This window comes from Tachypleus tridentatus, chromosome 9 (assembly GCF_004210375.1).
Source record: "Tachypleus tridentatus isolate NWPU-2018 chromosome 9, ASM421037v1, whole genome shotgun sequence".
In the NCBI taxonomy this organism is placed as follows: Eukaryota; Metazoa; Arthropoda; class Merostomata; order Xiphosura; family Limulidae; genus Tachypleus; species Tachypleus tridentatus.
Window position 1 is genome coordinate 87,250,862 of NC_134833.1, and position 25,377 is coordinate 87,276,238.

A 25,377-nucleotide genomic window follows, 5' to 3' on the forward strand; every position below is an offset into this window, starting at 1 on the left:
GCTACGCATTGGTCACAGTTTTTTAACTCGCTACTTCCTTTTATCTGGTACTGATGCACCAATGTATGATCTGTGTGGCAATCAGGTGACAATCATACATATTTTATTATCCTGCTGTCATTATAACCAAGAACAACAATGCCGTTTTAAACATATTTTTAAGGTAGGTTTGCTCTTGACATTAGCCAGTGTCATGGGTGACACTGGCCATCTCACTCATGTTTTTACATTTTTAAGAGCCATTGGTCTTTTTAACTTAAGGTTTTTATTGGACTATACACTGTTTTAGCATGATTTCTTTCACACATTTTAATTTTATTTTGACCTGAACCCAGGACTGGAAAGGTTAACTTCAGGTGACTGACAGCAAGTTTGAACTTAATTCTTCAGTCTTCCTGGTGGTTCTTAATTTTACATATTTTATGTATTTTTAAATTAATTTCCATATACCATTATAGTATACTACATCTTGTTTGGCACAGATAGCCTATTAGCTTTGTGCCAATAAACATGAAATACCTACCTACCTACCTCGTTGATTCATGTGACATTATATAAAATTATTTCACTTCTCTTTAATAAGAAGATAAGACTTGTTACAGTTTGTTTTCCTTAAGGTTTTTTTTTATCAATTTGATGCTAAAAATGAAGGATTTATCTTGTTGGTACATGAAGTTATGTTTAAAAACTAATTCAAGTTTATGTGTATATTTCAGACCGATAAAAGGTTCTCATAATAAATGAAAATGGAGAATCATACTGTGGGTCTTAACCAGATACTTATCATTGTAATGATTGCAGGTTTTTGATGTGTTTCAGAACATTTCCATGGTTAAATAATGTTGTAGAAAGGAACAATTGCCTTTATCTTGGAAGGTGTTATGAAATGCAAAAGTTCTTGGTATTGCAAAGAATGTATGCTTTTCCATTGTGAGCACTTGTTTTGTTTGATAAGTTTGTATAAGGTTTTACAAAAGCCATAGCTCATATTTTTTACAATTCAGATGATCAGTGGATAAAAATAGAACAAACTTTTAATAAGATATTTGTATTTTAACATGTTGGGTTTGTCTGTATTTTAAAGGAGTTATTACTTTATTTACCTACTATTATATTATCAAGGGTAGAAGACTCGAAAGAAGTATGTGATATAACTTTGATGTAAACCTTAGAGATATAATAATAATTTAAATTTATTAAATTTTAAGATATATACACAAAAATTTTTTATAAAATTGAAAGGTACTGTTCCTTTGTCCAGGTTATGAATTAAAAAAAAAAAAAAAGTGGATTAGATGCTCTGACAAATAACACACAAATCCTAACTTGCAAACCAGCTATTTATAACAACATACTGTTACAGTGCTTATTATTACTGTGCTCAAAGTTTTGTATATGCTTTAAGAACTCTTGAGTATATAGTTAAATGTATGTGCTGTATGATTGTCAGTGATTTTGGATGAAGAGGCAGCAGCTAAAGTTGTGGCAATCAGGTGCCAAATGTTCCAACTCTGAGCTTTTTATACCCTTCCAAACTGTTTCATGTTTGTAATTACTTGAAGGTTATTGACAATAGAATTGTCACGTGGGATGAAGTTGTAAGGCCATGTGTCAAAATTGATATAACTCGAGAAATGGTTCTTTGTAATAGTGCTATAAAGACTTTGTAGTAGAAACTTCATCTCAGTTTATGTATTATTGCAGTAGTGATGGTTATTATATTTTGTTGTATTCCTTCATAGAGAGTGCTAGCACACAGTTTGAAACATTCAAGACAATTTGTATGCCCTCTCCTACACTGTAAATTGTTATAGAAAATTTAATGAAGTTTTTATTTTTCAGAAGAACTTTGTGCTACCTATGAATGTAGTTAATGTTAGCTTCATAATGGGATGGAGGAGTTGTAACCTCCTCCCCCATTAACCCTGCTCCTTGTTCCAAATTATCAGCCCACAAAACTTGAGATTAACTTTGAATCAGGAGTAGTCAGATGATGGACAAACACTCGCAGATTTTTTTGTAATCTGTAATGTGTATGTGCTAAAAATCTTAGAACTAGTGTCTTAGTCATTGTTTTAAATCTCGATTAACAACTCTTTTGAGTTAAAAGTGAGGATTAACTCTAGTTGCAGGATTTGTCATTCTTTAAAATAAACGAGATTCTAGAAATGTGTGTGTGTGTGTATTAAAACATTTTTTTTTCCGGTAATGGCTGATATATACTTCATCTGTGTATTTAGTACATACTCAATAATATGCTCAATGGTTTTAGGATGGTTCAGAAAGAATGATTGAGTCACTTTCCCTAATTGATGCTGTGATGCCTGATGTGGTAGCTTCGAGGCAACAGCAAGCTCATAGTGTAAAAAACCCAGTAGTGAAGACTGAAACTAACAATGGTAATGGTGAAGAAAATTCTACAAGTAATTTTTGTAAGTATCAAACATATTATCTTGTTACTTCTATGTTTTAAAAGACAAATTAAAGAAAAACAATAACAACAAGAAAAAAAACCCTTAATCTTCTGTAAATGGGCTCAGTCATCTTGACTTACCTTTGAACCACTGTGAAACCATAATACTATAAATGAAATTTAGCAAACTTTCACTAAACATGTACATGTATGTTGTACATGAATAATCAGATTTTGAATCGAGCATTTTTACTGAGGATTAACCTGTGAATGTATGAAGTCAGTCTGATTTGTGACTATGACTAGTCTGAGTGCAAGGTTGTTTTCATGTTAAAACTAAAAAAAAATTTTTCAATTTCCTATCCTCTAGATCAGTGGTTCTTAACCTGGATTCAATTGAACCCCAGAGGTTCGGTGAGTCAGTCTTGGGTTTTGTGGAGGTCAAGACACACACACTGTGTGTATGTCTGTTCCATTCACCCCACTTGTATGATTTGTAACATCATGCTCCACTTGGCCATCATTGGCTGTGGCTGATCATGTCACATCACTTGGCCTTAATATCTGTGCTGCAGGGAACTTTGTGTGCTTAGCAGTCAACTTGTGACTGTAGTAATTGTGCGTCATTTGTGATTTTTTCCTAATCTTTCAGTCCCTTCATACTATGTCGAGCAAAAACAGAAAGTGGTCTGACGAATACGTACAACATGGATTAACACCTATAACGGAACATGATGGGAGTCAGAGTTCTCAATGCATGATTTGCAATGCCAAGTTGAGCAATTCTAGCCTAGCACTGGCAAAATTAAATGAACACTCCCTAAAGCTGCATAGAGATGGGAAATACAAGAACACAATGCTTGCTCAATTCAAGGTAAAGAGAGCCAGGTTCAATGAAAAGGCTACTTTGCCTGTTCTCAGCTTCATATCCATCAACAGACCGATCCCCACATCATCTTATGAAGTTGCATACTTGACCACAAAGCAGGGCAAATTACACACCATCGGTGAAGTACTCATAAATCCAGCTGCATTGAAGATGGCGAATGTCATGCTGGGAAAAGCTGCTAAAAATAAGTTATCCCAAATTCCTCTTTTCAAATGGCACCATCAGCAGCAGAATAGATGACATCTTGGCTCAAGTAGTTGCAGATCTGAACTCAAGCCCAGCAAAATTCAGCCTTCAAGTCAATGAGACCACCGACGTTTCCAATCTAAGCCAGCTTGTAGTATTCGTGCTCTATGTAAAGAACGACGAGATAATAGATTTCTTTATTTTGTAAGCCTCTTACAACAACTAAGTCAGCCGACGTGAAGTGGATGACTTCTTCAGTGATAACATCTTTCGTGGGATGTGGCTTCTGCAGTTTGTTCGGACAGAACTCCAGTCATGCTAGGATGAAACTCTGGTTTTGGTGCGCTGGTGAAAGCTAATGCACCATACATCATTGTAACGCACTGTGTTCTGCACAGGCATGCTTTGGCAACAAAAACTTTGCCTTCAAAACTGGCAGAAGTATTAAAAATTGTAGTGGAATGTGTGAACTTTGTGCAAAATAGTGCCCTGAAGCACTGCATCTTCAAAGAGTTGTGTAATGAAATGGGCTCTGAATTCGAGGTACTTTTGTACTATACTAATGTTCGATGGTTATCCCGGGGAAAGGTGTTGAATCGTGTTTTTTGCCATACATTTGGTATTAGCCCTATTTTTGTGAGAGCACCAACATTGTCATGCAGATTGCTTTGAAAAATCTGAGTTCATTCTCATTGTGGCGTACATGGCCAATATCTTCAATGCTCTCAATCAATAAATGCAGGGCGGTGGAGTCAACATCATCGAAGCGGAAAAATAACTGAAGGCTTTTAAAAAAAAAAGCTACCGTTATGGAAATGATGAACAGAGAATGATAACTTTGCAAACTTTTCCTTGCTGGACGACTGTGTAAGATCGAAGATGTGTCTGAAATCGGAGACATTTCTGTACCCGGAGAACTGAAGCAAGCAATTGCCATTCACTGAGATGAGCTCGCAAAGTGTCTCGATGGATACTTCCCCACCAGAGAGTCGTATCCAGCATGGGTGAAACAGCCGTTCACGTTTAGTGTTGTGACAGCAGGTGTCGATGATGAATACCTTGACGAAATCATTGAACTTCAGGAGAACCAGGTTCAACAGCAACTTTTCAGAACAACAATGCTCTCAATGTTTTGGTGTCACCAAATTGTAGTGTACCCTCCTATTGCTAAGAAATCTCTTGAGATACTCATACCATTTGTTGTAATGTATCTTTGCGAGCAATCCTTTTCGAGGATGGTAGACATAAAAACAAAGAAAAGGAATATACTTTATTGGGAAAATGATATGAGAGTGGCACTTGCTAAGGTGAAGCTTCGCATTTCTGAAGTGGACTCTGAAAGGCAGCAGCAAAAGTCACATTGATTTTCAGTAAATATTCATTGAGTTATGTTTTTGTTTCTGTGTGGAATTCATGTTTTGTTGGTTTTGTTTTCATTAAACATAGTGATATTCTGTGCAACTGATGCATGGTTCATTTTGTGCACTAATAAAATATCTACTTATGTTTTGAATTTGAAAAATATCATTTTATTTTTCTAATTACGAAGGGTTCAGTGATTGCAAGTACGAAACTTCCGGGGCTCAGTACCTCCAACAAGATTAAGAACCACTGCTCTAGATCATCCTAAATAAAGTCTTTTTTTTTTTTACCAATGCAATGTTTTACTGTTTTTCCCTGTCTTTACACTAACTCTAGTGCAGTAAAATTAAAAAGTGAAAAATATGAAATAAATCTAAATTACCGTTTTCTTTTAAAAAATGACTTCACACGGTAACAGATAAGATTAAAAAATGTGTAATTATAACTTAGACTAAGTTTGAATGTATTCTAAAGACAACTAGTATCAATATTAAAACTAAAATAAAGTACAGAATGATGTTTGACGTTTTTGGGTCATCTTCAGGTTAAGAGTTAGCAACTGACCATTTCTAGGCATGTCATAGGGATGAGAAGGTAAATGGGTGTGACATTTCAAATAGAGATTAGGTTGTTCCTGTATATTGGTTCAGTTTTGGTACAAGTTCTTGTACAAGAGGGACTTTTTTTGATTTTGTTTCTGTATTTAGTATCTTGTGTTTATTTTATTTGCAGTGTTTAAGTGTACAAAAATTTTTTTTTTGTTCTTTGAATCTGGCTTTAATTCCAGTTTTAATAACCATACCAGCATCATAAATGTACAACTAAGTTTATTTAAATTTGTTTTATAGCTGCACTTTAGGTCAGACCCTCTCAGAGTACAGTGAAAACCATTCATCACAGTGGGATTATCTTTGTGTAAATAAAGAATCAAGTTACCAACACACTTGTTATATTACAAAGTTGTATCTTGTGATATTCATGTGCTGTAATGAGTCATTTTATATTTTTATTATTTATGTTTTCTTATCTAATACTTTTCTAAATTTTACACTTCAATTTATTTTGTAAATAAAATATATTCATTAAAAACAATTTATATTTACATTTGGAATCTTGTCTTTCAGTTTATTTATAAGAACTAATTCTGATTTTCACTAACTTCACAGCTTAGTAGTGATAATGTCTCATAAATGATTTTAACCTGAAGTAAGCAACTTAGAACACATAATACTGTAATTTAACTGGTTTTTCAAATTAAGCTATAAATTGGCTAAAATGATTCTGCTAGCTGGTCAAGCAGAGCTTCAAGGATAGCAAACAATGTAATTGAGGCCACATTTGTAAAAACCTGTCATAAATGTTTCTAGCCTTGTCAGAATTCAGTAGATTAAAATCTGTCATTCTTTAACATTATTTTAAAAGACTGTACATAGTAGGAGAGGTGTAGAATGTGGGTTTCACTTTATTGTATAGGTCTCAGTAAAGTTTCAAGCTTAGGGGTCAGACATTCCCACTTTAGTGTGGAAATGTCTTTACTGAAAGTGTGGTATTTATGGGAAGTTTAGAAGATAATTAGTGGGCAATTCAGGGTGAAGAAGTGTTGTGTAATACTGAGAAGTAAAGATTGAAAATTTATTTAAATTGCTTTTGAAATTAATAAATCCAAACTTGTGTAATATTGGTATTTGAATTATAAATTGCATTTTTATTCTGAGTTTATTGACATACATGATAACAAAATTGTATAAATAAATCTTTAATGTAACTCTGAAGAGTTTAGACGTGTGCACTTGTTAGCCAAAAGACCAAATTTGTGTACATAAGGTTAAACATTATTTATAATTCATTGCACTCTAAACTAAAAGTCAAATGAGTAATATAAAACATTTAATTTTAAAGCTCTATTGCATTTAAAAGATTTGAATAGTACTTGTAAAAGACTTTTATAACAGAATCTCAATATGAGACGAATAGAAACTAATGACACTAACTTGTCTATTATATGTATGCTTGTAAAGTTTTAAGTAAAAGTAATTAATAATTAATAGTGTCATTATTAACATTTATAGGTGTGTTTAGATATTTTGAAGAACTTGATTATGCTAATATGTTAAAAAAAAATATTTGGTAAATGTAAGAAAGGAAAGGTTTTGTGTGAGAACATACTATTGGTAAACTTTTGTGTTGTGTAAATTATTAGGTGTGGAAATTTAAATGAAAGTATTGAATTAGTATTAGCTTCTATTTGTAAGTCAAATATTGAAACTGGAATTGTGTGGACAAACTGTCTCAGTGTGGCTTTGAAATGTGAGAAAAAGTGCACTACAAATACAATAATTGATTTTCTTCAACTTCTGTATCTAAACTGCATGTTTTAGAAGTGTGAAGCAATGTTCAGATCAGTGAATTATTCAAACACTTTATGAAACACAAGTAATTCGTTAGTGTATTCTAGTAAGTTGTTCCATTATTTGAATATTAACTGTAATTTTCATATTGATTTAAGAGTTTTAAAAGCTGCTACCTTTGCTACTCATTTTCTAAGTTGATTATAATTATTCTGGTGTTTTAAGTGAATTGATTTGACATTTCCATGTGTTTTTTAAAATTACCAGTAAATGGATTATTAGGTTTCATAAGAATTGTAAGCTTTTCAGATGTTTGGAAAGAATCTAAAGGTTGATATTAATTTATTGATTAGATTGTTTGTTTTTGTTCTGGAAAATGAGATGGATCACTCACTTGAGGTAACTGTCTTACATATTAATTTCTAGCAGCAAATCATACAGAGAATATGGAAGTTAATGGAGGAGTAGAAATTCCAAGTAGGAGAGCAACAATCCTTCGAGGTCATGAATCTGAGGTTTTTATCTGTGCTTGGAACCCCACTAAAGACCTGCTGGCTTCAGGGTTGGTGTGTTATACTGTGTAGTCAGTCCAGCTTCTATCTAATTAAATAAAACTTCTTTAAGATGTAGATGTTCTTATTAAATAGTAAACAATCCTTAATGGTGACCTGCAAATGATTCTGCATCTTGTTTTTGTTACTGCACTTTTAAAACGAGATTAGAACATCATTTGGTGTACACTGTCGTATGTTTGATTTATCACATCAGTTTTGTATTATGAAATGTATCATATAACAGTCAGTCTCTTTTTATTCATTTATATAAGGTTTTTTAATCAAGTGACACGTTTCTGATGTTCAGTTTGTTCTGTTGCATAAGTATTTAATGATTATTCTCTGAAATTGCGTATTGTATGTTTGGTTGTTGCATATATTTGAGTACTGCCGAGTTTTTCTCAAATATTTGATTCATATCATAGGAACTGTGAAAAGAAACTATTAAGCTTTATAAAAGTCTAATTAAATTAATAATTAAGCAAATTGTTTTCGAATAGGTAGAATAAAAGAGAAACTTACAAAATAATAAAACCAAGATATTTTTCACTGAATGAAAGTCTTTCTGGTTATTATCTAACAATTTGTTGAAAGGTTAAGACTAGTGGGTATTTTTATTGGTAATGGCAATTGAGATGAAAAAAACCTCTAAGGTAAAGAAACTGGAGTACTTTTGATAATAGTCCAGCTTGGTGTAAAGATTTGTTAATGAAGGTGTTAGGATTTTAGGAAACAAAAATATCAGTATTTGTAAACATGGCCATTCCTTCTGTAAGTATATACTCAATTCTATCTAAGAGAAAATTGAATGTATAATGTGTTTGAGTTACTGATAATGTATAGATCAGGAATACATTGTTATGAAAGTTCAGTGACATCTGCTTAAATTTTAATGCAGCCTGCTTTGTTTCTTCTGAATTGTTTTTGTAAAAATCTTCTTGTTGTATTATGTGTGATATTAAAATAATTATTTTGTTATGATGCTGAAAGACAAATTGGTTTTTACAAGTGTAATTCTTGTCAGCAGTTACATTTTTATGAAACTGTCTGTAGTACTCATTTCATAGTAAAATGTCCTGATTGGAAATTGAATGAAATTCCATGTTTGAGCAGTCATGAAAACTGTATAAAAGTGTATAAACCTACAGTTTTTAATACTGTATGCAGTTTAATATGGAATATACCTGTTTCAAGGATATGTGGAAAGTTGAAATTCACTTTTTTTTCCATTTGGTACATTTAAAAAAAAAAAAAGTAGTATTCTGGATATTTTACAATATCCAAGACCACGAGTTCAAGTACTTTCTTCTGAAGCAAGTAATTAAAGTATGATATTTAAAAACAAACAAAGTAACGTTAACATTGAGCTTTATTCTATTTTTGCAGAATGGTCAAAATAAGAACATTTTGATGTGTTGGGAGGCTTATCTAAAATATGCAAGTTATCAAATTAAGGAACTAAAATAGTTTCTACGTTTATAATTAAAATAACAAGAATTCAGGTTTTAAGGTATTTTAAATCACTTATTAGGTAATTAATTAAAAAAAAGCACATTTTTTGGGGAAAAATATCCGTTTTTCTTTCTTTTATTTTGGTCTAAGACAGAACTAATTTTATTACATTCTTAAATAAATTTGTTTTATAAATGAATTGTGGTAAATTAAGTTGGTAAGAACAGTAGTGATTATTTCAAACAGTAAAAGCACATAATTTGGGAATGGCACTTTAAAATGCTCAATGGTATGCTATTTTCGAGTTTTAGGTTGTGTAACTAATATCATTACAGTTTGAAATTTGTCTGTTCTGCAACTTTCAACATTAATAATATAAATGAATAACGGTTCTGTGTTACAGTAATAATTACATTGTAAAGACCTGTTTTTTTGTGTTTTTTTACCAGTGAGAGAGTAACGATAAAAAATGTTTATTCTAAAAATATACCATCATTTTCTGCATGGAAAGAACCCAAGAATGTTTGTTTTATTTCATCAAGTTGATATCTTACTGAGAAGAATACAAAATGTGCTTTAGTTGGCCAATTGTGTTCATTTCCAGGGTCTGTAACACATTCTCCATAGGTTAAAAGTTAAAGCTTAAATTGTATTTGAATATTATTTTGTGGAAAATAAAGTAAGATGGTTATAAAAGCTCTGGAACACTTGTGTATTTGGTGAAAATTAGAAATTGTTGATCCCATGCAAGGTGGACTTCATGTAACTGATTTTATTCCAGCTAGAATTGAAAATTTATATTAGGATTACCACAAGCTAAATACAAAATTAATGGTTATTGAAGAAGAAAGAGAGCCACATTCTTGCCATTAAAGACTATTAAACCTGGATAAATTTAAGCTTTGGTAATAACTGTTGCAAACCAGTTAAGATTTAGAATAGATATATCTACTATTATGTGAATAACTGAAAAACTGGCACAACTTCACAGTGGTCATAAGTGAAGAAAGTACCGTGTTTCTCCGAAAATAAGACCGGGCTTATATTAATTTTCACTCCAAAATATGACACTAGGGCTTATTTTCGGGGGATGTTTTATTTTGATATATTAAAAAAATGAAGTTACAAAGTAAAACTATTAAACTAACCATTTAAAATAAACTATTATTAAACTATTAAACTAACTGATTAATACTTAAACAAACTAATTAACTAACTATTAAACTAATTAATAAATTAATTTTTTTTATTTCTTTCCTCTTCCTGCCACTCTTAACTAGGGCTTATTTTAAGGGTAGGGCTTATATTAAAACTATCCCCAAAAATCACACTAGGTCTTATTTTATGGGTAGGTCTTATTATTGGAGAAACACGGTAGATGCTGTTAGAAGACTGATGTAAAGATTACAAATGAACAAATTGCTTTCTCATTTAGTGATATAGCAAATAATTTGATAAGAGTCATTGTAAATCTTCTTGTAGCCTTTTATTAAATATCAAGACAATTTAGTTTTGTAGAACCAGTCATTTTAAATGAACAAGTTATTTCAAAGAAGTTTAATACACTCTAGTGATGCAAGATGAAACCAATTATTTGCTTTCATATCTATTTCCTGCTGCAGAGTAAATTAGGGTATAGGAATTGATTTAGTTCCATTAAGATTATTAGAATGTATGATTGTGTTACTTTTTAATACTTTTGTGTGTATTTGGTTTCTATTTTGAATATGAAGACTGGTTATCAACAAGAAATATCAGACAACTAAACCTGAAAAAGTGAGAGTGAACTTTTTCTATTATTTGGACTGTGAAAATATTTTTATTTCTAAGACATCTGAGAATCATCCATCTTTTTTGGAAAGATTTCCAATAGATAAGTATTTTTAAGAAGCGTATTAATTACTGTATTATTATTTGCTAACAGTTGCATGAAATAAAACATTATTTTTTTTATAATGCTAACTTTAAACATTGCAATTGTTAATATCTGGTTTCAGTTCTGGAGATTCCACAGCAAGGATATGGAATATGAGTGATAACATTGGTGCTGGTCCAAACCAGCTGGTTCTTAAACACTGTATTCAAAAAGGAGGAACTGAAGTTCCCAGTAACAAGGATGTCACTTCATTAGACTGGAATGTGAGTACTAATATATATTAAAATATGGATAGAAAATACTGAAAGTTTTGTTCATCTTACTAAAGCAATTGAAAGATTTTATTACAAAATTTACCTGGACCTTTTATAGAATATTGGTTCGTAAGTAATGTATGAAAAAATGCATATAGTAATTGTTATGGTCAGTTGCTCGTACAATCACAAAGTCTTAATTATTAATTAGTTACATTTTTCTTAGTAGATGCTAGTTATTAATTAATTCTTATCCTATATTTTGATTGATAATTTTATGCCAGAAGGGAAGCCCTCAGAAGGACTGTTTCTGTGGTGGTTGTAGACAGAATTTATTTGTCTTGTTAAAGATGGTGGTATGGTATCTGTTTGTGTGGGATCTTCTTCATTAGGACTTGAATCATCTATTTGAATGATTTCAAGAGTTGACCTGGTGGTTAGATCCTCATTTTATGACATACGAGTTTTGATATTGTAAACCTAGTATCAGACTGTGGGAACATTATAATGTGATGGGCAATCCCATTTTTTATTGCCAAAGATTAGACTAAGAGTTTTGCATTGGTTGCTAGTAGCTCATTCCCTTTCCTGTGGTTTGCTGCTCAAAATTATGGATGGCAGCATTCCTTGGAAGTTTTCATTTTAATTGTGTTAGCAGAATATCTGTATACTTGTAGTGTCTTAAAGGTTGGCATGTTTGGTAAGAAGTTGTGTGTGTATATATTACACACACACACACACACACACACACACACCGTGCATGTGCACTACTATTCTTAACATTTGGAATGTTTTTTGCTTGATTTTTTTTTTATATTCATGATTTATATTAATGCGTTCACTTATTGCCAATGTTTAATAATAATGCCACTATATGATAGCTGAATAATTACAAATGAAACTTTGCATTGTCAATACTTAGAGCCAACTTATAGAATTGTTTCGCCAGATGAAAGTTTAATTCACGTATATCACTATAAAATAAATGACATGGTTTAAGCAGTTAGATTTGCTTTTTCATGATATTGGCTTCCCAAAATATCTGATTGTGACAAATGGGTGATATTTGCAACAATTAAGAACAAACCACAGATCTGTAAACTTTTTTTTATAGTTTCCTTTAGTGCTGATTTTGTTCTTAATTTTTTTTATGTTGAATTCTGTTTTTAAAGCTATGCAAGTTTTCTTTTATGAAAGGCATTAGGTAAATTTAAGATTTAATGAGTATAGTAAGAAATGGCAAAGCATCTCTATTTGCAAATGTAGGAGAGTGTCAAAATTGAGTTACTCAAGAATATTTCTTATAAAATACAGTTCATACGCACGTGTGTCTGTGTATGTGTGTATATGTATATATATCAGATATGTTTGCAAAATTAAACAAATGTATGAATTGTGGAATATGTTTTTAAAAGGAAAAAAGATTTAGAAGGTTATAAGCCATTCATAATTATCTTTAGGTCTATTTCTAGTAGATTGATAGAATTAATGCTGTTTCATGTTGAGGTTTTGATTTGGGTGATTTTTAAACTTGTTTAATACTAACAAATAAAAACATTAAAGTTTTGAGCTTGAATTTAGCTAACTGTTTAGAGACACCAGATATAATAATGCATCTCTTCTTTCAGTATAAAATTGCTGTGTATTCCATGAAATATTAGTTTTGTTTCATCCAACCTTTCTGAAAATAAATTTAGTGCAACAGAAGACACAATGGAATTTTATAGTAAAACAAAGATTTTTCATCCATCATTGTTACAAAATACTAATTTTATTTTAAAATGTTTTGTTCATTTAGAACAAATCCCCAGTACTTATCTGTATTTACGAGAATAATACAAACTAGTCAACAAGATGCAGATTTTAGTAACTAGACTATCATTTAATGGCATACTCTTTGAACTTTTTACCTTACTTTAAAGCATGGATTGATGTGATATTTTGACTTATCAGGCTAGAATGTAGAATAGTCTGTGCAGATTTTTTTTTAAGGACTCGTGTAATTGAACACTAATATCTGTTAATTTATAAATACTTGTGTTTTTGTTTGTCTTTCTAGTCTGATGGAACATTTTTAGCAACTGGTTCATATGATGGTTATGCTAGGATATGGACAACAGATGGTAAGCCTTCACCTTTTCAACTCTTCAGACTTCATTAAAATTGCTTGTACATGTTTATAATTGTTTCTTTATCATGTTTAGAATGCTTACAATAACAGGAAAATTATGTATTTAAGCCTTAAATAAAATGTTTTTTTAGCATTCAATAGAATACCATTTTTAATTATAAAATCTATAAGTTCCTCCATGTTTCATTAAATGTTAGTGGCAGTCTTTCTACATAAGTGGAATTTATAAGCTGAAAACATAAAACAAGATGTATGTATACAAATAATTAATGTTTTAACATAAACAATTTAAATGTTATACAACATTATTTCAGGTGCAATTTGTAAAACTTCCCTGTCTGTATAAATTTAATACTTCATACATGGTAAGACAGTACAAACAAGTACCTAATACTTCCTACTCAACATAAATTTAATATTTCCTATACTGTACAAACATGTAAACAATAATTGTCTCACAATATAAAAGTAAAACTGACACTTAAATTTAAAATATACATAATTTTTTCAGTTACCCTCAGTTAGTTTAATATATGCATAATCTTATCTATCTCAAGTAAAATGGGCTATTGTAATGTAAGGTTTGTTATGGCTATCTATGTCTTGAAAAGTAATGCGTTTCCTAGTAGGTGAGTTTGTTACTGGTGTGTGTGAGTGTGTTTAAGGGTTCTTGTTAACAATATAAGTATCCATGCATGATTTTGTGGGTGTTTCACTACTTGCTATTTGTATTGTATTTTTAAGGTCGACTTGCTAGTACTTTGGGTCAACATAAAGGTCCAATATTTGCTCTGAAGTGGAATAAAAAAGGAAATTACATATTAAGTGCTGGAGTTGACAAAGTAAGTTTTAACATCTTAATTTAGCTGTACACTTTTCTGAGCATATTCTGTATGTTTGGAATTTTTGTAGTTTATACAATAGGAGAAGATATTAACTGGGATGTATTGTACATTCATTAATGTTGTATTAAATTAATTCTTGTTTATTATATATATATATATATATATATTTTTTTTTTTTCAGACAACAATTATTTGGGATGCCAGCACTGGGCAATGCACTCAGCAGTTTGCTTTTCATTCTGGTATGTACTTGATTGGTAATTAGGAAGAATAATTTCATTTTTTTGATAATAGGTAATAATTATGGTTCTTTTATCCTAGTCATCAGCCATCCAGCTTTTCACAACTGCTTTAATTTTCTTTATTTCATTGAACTGTATCTACTAACTAAACCAGATAGCTCATATTACACAAATGAATTACAGTTCACAAGCAACTTGTGTGCATAACTCACTGAGACAATTTTAACTTTTATCAAACCTACCAAGTTCTAAATCTTAATTCTAGTTACTTTTATAACAATAAATTAAAAATATATTTAAAAAGGAAGAAATTTAGTATTTATATCTTGCTCCTTGTTGTTTTGCTTCTAGTTCTGGTGTATTTTTTAAGCTTTTGTAAAGATGGACTTAACATATAAAATGACTTTTATTTCAAATAATATGTAGGATGAATAACTGACATTGTCATTAGAATGGATTAGTTTTTTATGGAAATCTTTAAAATAAAACTTTTCTATCATTTGTTATAAATAATCTAAGGGCAAATGTTGGAAAGAATTAATAACATTTTGAAAGACAGGATGCAAGTTTGTGGCAAGTGGGTTTACTTTTTCTAGCCTATATCTATACACAAACTATAAACATAGACTATGCTGTAGCAATATAATGGTATAGCAAGAATCTTAGAGGCCACATATTTTGTAGCATGGAAAACTCGATACTATAACTGTGTAATTTGTGGAGTGTTTGACTTTTATTCATATATATTCATAATAAAGTATTAAGTTTTTATTGTTACTATAAAGTGTCATGATGAGCACTTTGACGTGCATGTGCAGGTAATGGTTGCCACTAATTAGGACCAGTAGGCAGCTCTTCAGGGTTGACAACACCATATGTGTGCTTTCATAACACTATAACACTTTTCAGTTTTATTAAAAATGGCAATAATATTATTATTATATTTCTTTTCAATGGGCATTTCATGTAAATACACAAATTACAATTTTTATTAGGTGAATTAGGTACACACAAAATTCTTGTAACCTGGATAGCAGTTCCTGGTTGTAGAAAAAGTAACACTGTCTTGGAGATAATGAAAATGGTTTTTTGAAATTCCTTTACACATACACACAGCAGAATAAGATATATTTTGTTTTAAGGAGTTGGTTTCCTTAACTTAAAGGCAAGATATTTTAGCATTCTAAGATGAAATTTTCTGGAGTGGAGAATAATGTGATATAAAACTGAAGGTAGATACAATATTGCATTTGTTTAAATAGTGGCTGAAAATAGCTTGTTAGGTGCAGTAATGAGACTTGGACAACAAGATACACTACATTTTCTTCAGTAATTGATTTTTTTTTAGGATATCTGTTTTTGTCTGTTTTCAGCCCCAGCTTTAGATGTAGACTGGCAAACCAATACTAGTTTTGCCTCTTGTTCAACAGACCAGTGTATTCATGTTTGTAAGCTAGGAATGGACAAACCAACCAAAACCTTCACAGGTCACACGGTAATCAAATGTCTACCTTTTAAAAGTTTTAAGTTTTGTGGAAATTGTATTACGTATTTTTGTAGACAAAAAAAAAATATGTAGTTAAAATTATTTCGTATATTTTTGATGCTTTTTTATCTTTTACTTTCATCATGAATAGGTTTGATTTAATACCATTTATGTGTTCTGTTAATGTACAAATTAAAAATCCCAGAATTAACCTGTGTCAACCAATTATGTGTATGTGTATGGTGAAATGGAATGGTTCTTTGTTACATCTGAAGAACTCAGTAGCATGGCTTATTTTATTGGCTGATAACACAGGCCCACAAATATAAATTTCATAAAGTTTTGATTTTTTAATAATGAATTTTCCATAACTCAGTTATGCAGATTTTGAAAATGTTATTTTTCTATCATGTTCATGTAAGGAGTTTTTTAACAATTAGGAAGAAAAATAACCTTTCTTGTATCAAATTATTGCTTTTATCAAAATGAACATTTTAAATTATTTTGTTGTTTGATTGTAGAATGATTCATAAGGCTCTTGTATTGTGATTGGTCAAGAGAAATCTATATCCAGTGGTTAATATTTTATACATAACAATATTTGACACAATCTTAATGAAAATGATTTACTTCTATAAAGGTACATATGTGAAAAATCTGTATGTGATGGAGAGAAATGAATATTTTCAGATTCATTATACAGGAATTACTGTACAACACGTAAATATTTTGAACCATCACAAGACTGTGTAATAAATTACAAATGACACAGGGGAAAAAAAAAAATGTATTTCCCTGAAAACTCTCCCATTTTAAACACTTTTTACACAAATGTATATGTATTAAAAATAAAATCATTTAAAAATTGAAATAAGTGCTCTTAGTACAACAGGAAATTAATTTATAAAAGCAAAACGTTTGTCTATATGGAATGGTATGATGAAATCACAACAAATTTCTGGAACGAAGAGAAGATTATTGTTCTATTACTTAGTCAGAAAACTGTTATTTCTTAGGGCAAAATATAGCTGTTAGTAAAGATTGATTTTCGTTCCTGATAGTAATGATCTGTGATTTTTGTTTGCAGACAGTTAAAAATTTTAGAAATCTCATGTAATGAGAGAAACCTCACAACAGAAAGAAGTATTGTATTCTCTTAGCAGTTGATAATTATATATTCATTTTGATTTTGTATTGTATGAATATGCTTTTTAGCCACATGTTTTGCAAATCAGTCTGCATACAACATTCCTCAAGGATGTGAGAGTTTTAGGGTAATAAATGTACAGTTTATATGAAGATCTTTGCTTCTGAGAGGAGCATTATGTTATGTAATGGAAGATGTATTGAGTTGAATTTATTTAGTGATATGAATGATACTTTTTTAAAAGCATTTTTCTTAAAACTCTTTGCAATATTTAAATATTTTGTAAATTTCATGTCTCATCTTCATTGTTTCCTTTTATCAAATATTGATAAAAAGAATGTGTTTTAAGAAAATGGAATTCTGTGCTTGTATATTTGAACACAAAAATTCTACAACTAACTAATCATTCATTACCGAGTAACAAATGCACAAACAAGAAAAATATTGAAATTTGTTTTGTAGTGGAATAAAATTTATGTATGTTATTAGAAATATTGTTGGAGTATTCATTGTTATGATCAAGGAAAGGTCAGTTAAACATGTTATTGGAGGCTTAGTTTTAAATTTAATACTATTGGAACACCTATGTTTTAATTTCTTGCTTTCAGAATGAAGTCAATGCTATTAAGTGGGATCCCCAAGGTTCATTACTAGCTTCATGTTCTGATGATATGACTTTGAAAGTAAGTAACTTTTGATGAATGTTTGTTTTATTTTGGACTAATCATATTGTAATTTCAACCACTGCAGCTGTAGAAGAGTTTCAAAAGTATTCATCCATTGATATTCTGATGAGAAATGAACTTTTTTTTAGATCCAAATACAACTTAGTAGGGAAGCCTGATAAATTACAGTGGAATATTTTAGTGTGAGTAAATTAATTTTGATTTCTTTTTAAACTATGTGAAACTTTTTTGTTTTTTGTTAATGCTCTTGACATGCAAAATTTGACGAGGCTTAGCAAGTATAATATACAACTGCATTGTAGTTGCATGTATTTATTCTATATGTTTTAAATTTACTATTCTATGGTTTAGGAAAACTGAAGTTTAAGGATTTACTTGTATAGAGTAACAATGTAATGTGTGGTAACCAAAAGGCACTGTATTTTACAAAATACTTGTATTACTTTTAGTCTTGACAATGTAAGACATCTGTATTTTGTAAAAGCCATTTCTATACAATTCGACATGGTAACATGAGCTGTATATTTGTCACGATTTATAGCTTGTGTGGCAGGATTATTAGGTATACATGATTCAAAAGTTATGAAGAAGTAATAAATATGGAAAGATGTATACCCTATGAGATTTAAGTTACTTAGAATAGATGTTTGTTGGTTTCTGTTGCAATTTGCAGCCATATTAAAAAGAAAGTGTCACTTGTGTGTGTATATGTATATTTTTTATGGTGGTTATTACGTTGGTGAAATCTGTTAATTTCATATGGAGTTAAGGTAGAAAATTAAGACTTAAAATGTAAAGTTTTTCTGAAACTAATGTTTGATATTTATTTATTTAAGTTATAAAAGGTTATGCAAAAGAAATTTAATAATATGCAGATGAGAAATGTAAGTTTGATCCTAAAGTCAATTTGTGTGTATGTTGGACAGTCAACATTTCATAAGAAAAAACCAAACAAAAACCTGATTTTGTATATAAATACTTTGTAATATTTACGGATAGTCTTCAAAATTTTGTGAAGATAAACTTGCATATTGAAAATTGTGTTTTCTCATGGTAACTTTCATGGTTATGCAGCAGGTGCAATACAATAAACCCTATGCTGAAGGAACCTCACTCTCCATTATTTAATATATATTGGATAAGTAGTTGATCATGTGTGCTATCCAGTGGTATTTAAACTTTGTCTATAGCTATTTTGAAAGCTTTGATTAATTTGTAATTGATATATAAAGAGTGAGAGGGAAAGGCTGTAGTAAAAACCAGTTAGAGAAAAACGTAATATAAACAAGAAATGGATAATTATATTAATAAATGGGACAGGGTATCAAAATATTTTCTCTAAAATGGAAATGTTTACATTAGGTGCTCTAAATAAGTCAGTTTTTGTTTTTTTAAATGGGTTGTAGTTGTGTGACAGTTACAAAAAAAAAGTAGGATAACAGGGTACTTCTAATTTCAGCAGTTGTTCAAAAATTCAAACTTAATTTTACCTATTTCATTAATTGTTAAAAGTATTTTGGAATTTATTTTTTGTCATAATAGTTAGTGTAACTTTAATTTTTAATGGCCTAGCTGCGTTAAAGGCGATGGCCAGTAATCTGAGGGTCGCTGGTTCGCCGAAGTCGCTAAACATGCTCGCCCTCCCAGCTGTGGGGGTGTATAATGTGATGGTCAATCCCACTATTCGTTGGTAAAAGAGTAGCCCAAGAGTTGGCGGTGGGTGGTGATGACTAGTTGCCTTCCCTCTAGTCTTACACTACTAAATTAGGGACGGCTAGCACAGATAGCCCTCGAGTAGCTTTGTGCGAAATTCCAAAAACCAAACCAAACCAACTTTAATTTTTTGTTTTCTTTTTATACCAAAGTGTTATTTCTGCACACTTTCAAGGACTCTTTCCTATAAACAAATGTTAAATTTTTCTGTGCTTATATTTGTCAAAAAATATTACTTTATTAGTATTCATGTCTTGTTTCTCATATAACATTAATTCTCTGGAGGGTTTAATTGTTGCTGACCTTTATTTTCACCTTTTTATGTCATGTTAAGTGATGGGAACAATTTTGCTTGTAATAAAGCACACCATTTAAAATAGCTACAATCAAAATTTTTCAGTACCCTTGGATAGAACAATTATAATGTTGGTGAATGGTAAGCAGTAATGTATTATTTCATGGGGACTGTAGGAGACGAAAAGAATATCTGAAAAATTTTTGTGTGGAATTTTAACTGTTTGAAAGCTACAGAAGTTTTAATTTGTGAAATGCTTTGAAGTTTTTCTTTATTACGTAGCACAGTTTAAATTTTTCATTGGAATATACATAACATTTATATTTCAATAAAGATGATGTCATTGAGGAATTTAACAAAAATATTTGGTTATAGTTTTATCATAAAATGGTTCAGTGATTTCTATTTATAATCTTTCCTTGTGAAGATTTGGAGTATGAAGCAAGATACATGTGTACATGATCTTCAAGCTCACAACAAAGAGATTTATACAATCAAGTGGAGCCCTACTGGTCCTGGTACTAACAACCCTAACATGAATTTGATATTAGCAAGGTAATTATAGTAAATTTAAATGTGTAGTTGTGATTTGTTTTTACACTGAAACCTGTTCTGGAGATATTTAAGGTTTTTAATTTATTTTAATCCAGGCTGAAGGCTAGCAGCTAATTTCTTGTAATGGGATACCAAGGACTAGGCTTAAAAGTATTTGTATGCTGTAACCCAACTGACCTGCAACTGGGACAGACTGATACATTTTTCTTACATTTATAATCTTGGAAATATTTATTTTCATTAATTTCTGCCAGTATACCAATCCATCAAATGAAATTTGCTGACTTTGAAAATTTATCTCTATTTTAAATAGAACATTTATGTAACTGTGCAAATCATACTTTGTTCAGTTCAACTGCCATACTGTTGCATAGTGTTTTAGAACTTATTAAATTTCTTCAAGTATTAATACACCATAATATCTTTTAGTGTGTGGAAAGTTCTAGGCTTCAGTTACTATTTATAAATATGCATCTAAATGTAGTTGAAATAAGAACAAATTAGTGAAAGATGTAACCAGATAAACGGAAGTTGATTGCATGTCTAAGTTTAGCTTTCAAGATAATAAAGAAGCTGTTTTAAGGTGTATGATCTGATGAAGAGCATTAGCTGAAAATATTATCCTTCTTTACATAAAGACATAACAAGAAATTGGCAATTATTCAACCAATTTTTTAATATCATTGCATTGAGGTTTGATAACATGGGTTATCTCATTGCCATGCCCTTTACACTAAAGTAATAAATACACAATCTAGCAGGGGAGAATTTACTGTTAATGAACATGGAGCAACATGTTGAACATGAGTCTATTTTGTGTATCTCTCTCCAAAAAGTGTGCTTGCAAGTTGAAAATTAGGATTAAAAACAAATTTTGTTTATGAACTTATCAGTAGATTTACTTGGTGAATGAAATGGAAGAAAAAATCATAAAATTGTCAGCAGTGGTCATTTTATCTTTATTCATTGACGTCAGTATTGACAAGTAAGTGTGCTGTGAAATAACTTAATTTCTGTAATTCATTTCATCTAATAAATGTTAATTATAATAGTATTCATGGTTTAATGTGTTAAGTAATAATGAAACTTGTGTTATTTCTGAAATGGTTTTGTGAAACAATGGAAAAATATTTTACCAATCTATTTACCCATATTTTAAATCAGTTCAGGATTACAGGAAACAAAACTATTTTTAAGCCTGGTCTAGAGTAAATGTATTTGTGAATAACAGTATAAACAAAATCTGTAAGTTCATAGGCTGCTTTGAAAAGTAATGTTAAATTTTCTTCTTGCAGTGCTTCATTTGATTCTACAGTGAGGCTCTGGGAGGTAGAAAGAGGAGTCTGTCTTTTCACTTTAACTAAACATACAGAACCAGTTTATAGTGTGGCATTTAGTCCAGATGGGAAATACCTGGCCAGTGGATCATTTGATAAGTGTGTTCACATCTGGTCAACTCAGGTAGAATCAATTTCTAATACATTTATACATGTTCACATTATTCATATTGGGTAGGCTAAGTTTTTAATGCATGTACAGATTGGTCAACTAGAGTAGTTTTGTTTCCCAGAACATGCATGTTACATTTGCGCACATGATCAGTGCAAATTGTAACTTTTCACTATGGACCTTACTTACCACTTGTACTTGGGTTATCTTTTTATAAAGCTTAGGACATATTGAAACAAGTTTAAGGACCTTTGGATATTTTTACTAGACTTTTTTTCTAAGTGAAAGTACAGATCAAAAGATTTTAATGAAATCATTTGGAATTGAAGGTGTCTTAAACTTGAATAAGGAGTTAAATGATGTATTACTATTATTATTATTATTATTATTATTAGAAAAACTGGAAAGATTAAGGTACATTAATATCTGTAGCTTTGTTGAAAAATATAAATAAGAGTGTGTATTACTCCAGTATGGTAACTTATTTCCTGCAAAATGGCTTTTCTTGGTTTGTACTGCTATCTCTGTGTACAAGTTTTCCTTTTGCTTCTAGCCTCTGTGCCCTTAACTTTCTTCCAAGTGGTATATATGTATTGTAGCATACATATGAGCATGTGACAACCTTTTACCAATAAGAGCGTGACTGACACACCCTCCTGTCATAGCTCACTCCCTCTATTCAGTGAATTGTAACTTTTAATTTCTTGATTCTGTACAACAGAGATCAGGTATCTCACTAGCCTCTTGTTTAGATTTGGTGCTCATTGCATTTGAGACAACTATCATTTTTTAACTTCACCAATGTTTTATTTTTTAATTTTATCTTCAAGTTTTGTTACTATTCCATGTTGCAGTCATTTCTCCTTATGACTGTGGTGTGGTTACAGTCAGGAGAATCTACATAAATACCCACTTTCAAGTAACAGCCTCTACTGCTTCAGACACTACCAGTAAACAACAGCCCATCATGGTGGTTTCCGTTTGTTATTGACTGAAGAAATTTGGACCCTTGTTTGGTGGGAGAAGGTTTCTTTCATGTTGGTCAAGGGGTCTGCTGTCTGGCAACCACTTCTCCCGATTTCAAAGGAGCTGAAACAGAATGAGGAGGGTTTAAACAGCCTTTTCTACCAATTTACTTACTTCCCTCTTGTCCGTGGTCACTTATTTAGCATAACTTTGTCCCAACTCTTTTTCCCTAGCACGAATCCATCCTCTTTCTCTACGTCACCTGTGTTTCATGAACCACTTTTTCGTTTTATACTATATACTGTTGTTCATCACTGACCCACAAGCTGCTAATGGTAGCAGTGAATGTCCTATATGAGAAGGTCCAGCATGGGTCAGGCTGTCTTATTTTTGTGGCTACTTGGGTGCCATTTACCACTGACCCATGTGTTCTTTGGGTATTATCAGAGGGACTTGCACTTCCTTTCTTTTCATCTCTTGTCACTTTTTGTAGGTTGTTGCCTTCTCTCCTTGGAATCATCTTTACATCTAATGTATTTCCATAGCAGTTCAAGATCTTTCTTCAAGGGTGCTGTAGAACCAGTAATTTCTATTCTTCTAGGTTTCATTTCCCATCTTTTTGTAGTCTCAAATAAGACCTGAGTATTAATGGTTTGCTATAGATCATTTCTGTCTGAACCACTCTATGCAAGTTCCTCAGTTCCCATGGAGTCTTTTCTATCTCTGATGGCCTTTTACTCCATCCTTTGGATTACAAAGATAGATGTGTCTGTTTAACTTCATTTCCCAGGTATTTTGTCATTATCTTTGGTTTATCTGTGGGAAATGTGTATATCACTTTTGTGCTCTTTCTTTTGATCTTTACTTCGATCTTTACTTTGTGCAGGTGATTAAGGCATTTTGCTTTGCTTTTTCATTCACAGACTTTGTTTATATCATTATGTGGACTTCTGATGCCTTTTGGATTCTTTCACCAAATGCAGTTTCTTTTTGGAGAATCTGATCTGGTGCTTTGGGTGTCAAGGTGGAAAAGTCTATTATTATACCAACTCAATAGCTCATTCATCTTGGGATATTCTTCAATTCCTGTTTCAATCTGACCCAGTCTTCTCCCATTTGACTGTATTCTATTTTGGAAGACATAGTCTTCACCTATTCTATTTTCTCAAGAAGTTTTTTTTTTGTGGGTGGGGATTTGGGCTTCCTTAAGGGTGCTTATTCTCCTTGGCAGTGCTCACACAAGGTCTCTTCAGTTAGTATTTCAAGATCAGTAGAACCTTAGAGATCCACTGAATTACTCAGTTTCCCTTTCCAAACTGATTTGTCTGGTGGCTTGACAGGGACAATGCAGTGTTTGGTATCCCTTTTGCTCCTCCTCAATTGGAGATGCATCTTTTTACATATATTTTCCTGTGAGGGTAATGAGAGGGGTATTATTATGCCTAAGAAATCTCAGGCTGTTGGTTGTTAGTTGAATTGACTTTTCATGTTAACCTTCTGGAATTCTGGGCAGTTTATTTGGTAATGGCTCCTTTTCTGTTGGCTTTGGGGATGAAAGTGATAATGATCCATTCTAGTAAGTTGAACTTTGCCTCTTTACATCATTTGGCAAAGAATCACCTAGTTGTAGTCCATGTTTTCATGTGCTTACTTGTTATATACATAATACTCTGAATTTTGTTACATGGAGTTTATGATACCCTGACACAATTCGTTTTGTGGAGTGGTTCCTAGACTTTCAGGTTTTCAAATGCTATACTTTCATTTGGGTACTCTTCTGTAGGACACTTTTGCTACCTACCTGAATATTTTGGTTCCCTATTACTAATCCTTCAGCTTTGGCAATAGATGCTCTTTGTCAGGATTGGATGAAACTGTATTTATGGTTATCTTCCATCTGTCTTGTTCCCAGGATCCCATTCATTGTCCAAGCCACCCTGTGTTGGGTCTTCTTGGTGGCTTCAATCTTGGTTCTCGCTTCTTATCCCTTTTCAGTTGTCACCATTATTACTTTTCCTCTCATCTCTTTCCTTATTTCTCAGTTTATTACAATACTTCAGCTTCACTGGTGGCTTTTGTCTGGTCATTTGGGAGAGGTTCTGGTTACATATTCTTCTTTCCCACTGTGTCTACCCCCCCCTTCCATACCAGTCTAAGTGGCATATTTTCTGCTGTAGTTCTTTCCATTTGGGTTTCCTAACCTTCTGCCCTTCACATTTCCACATTTTTTACTTGACCTTCTGACAGTGGTCTTTCTGTTTTGATTATTATTGGTTTATGGAGCTGCATTGTTCTCTACCTTTTGTTTCTACCATTTCCTTTTCTCTTCTGTTATTTCCCTCATCTTAATCCTTTTCTCCATTGTTTAGATTGAGGTCTTAATTTGTTGTCCATGCCCTTTCCTTCCCTCCTAAGTAACTACTGGTTTCATGTTCTGTGTTTCACCTATTCCTAAAAATCTTTTTCCTCCTTCTGTTTTGTAGGCATCGATGGTCAGATGTGTTCACTGTAGATGTCTCTTGCATCCT

At 31.5% G+C, this 25,377-nt stretch overlaps 1 protein-coding gene across 8 annotated transcripts in view; it reads left to right on the forward strand.

The window, feature by feature from the left end:
• The window catches only part of ebi (transducin beta like ebi), a 49,051-nt gene that overhangs the window by 21,074 nt on the left and 2,600 nt on the right, over nt 1-25,377 (forward strand). For 5 of the 8 annotated variants that reach the window (XM_076455554.1, XM_076455555.1, XM_076455560.1 and 2 more), the window contains 10 exons: nt 2,273-2,432; nt 7,625-7,760; nt 11,202-11,343; nt 13,394-13,457; nt 14,210-14,307; nt 14,492-14,552; nt 15,926-16,047; nt 17,794-17,868; nt 20,307-20,434; nt 21,730-21,895. In XM_076455554.1, coding sequence (XP_076311669.1) covers nt 2,273-2,432; nt 7,625-7,760; nt 11,202-11,343; nt 13,394-13,457; nt 14,210-14,307; nt 14,492-14,552; nt 15,926-16,047; nt 17,794-17,868; nt 20,307-20,434; nt 21,730-21,895 — 1,152 coding nt within the window. The remainder of the gene's footprint in view (nt 1-2,272; nt 2,433-7,624; nt 7,761-11,201; nt 11,344-13,393; nt 13,458-14,209; nt 14,308-14,491; nt 14,553-15,925; nt 16,048-17,793; nt 17,869-20,306; nt 20,435-21,729; nt 21,896-25,377) is intronic. The other 3 variants (XM_076455558.1, XM_076455559.1, XM_076455561.1) reach the window with 1 other exon arrangement.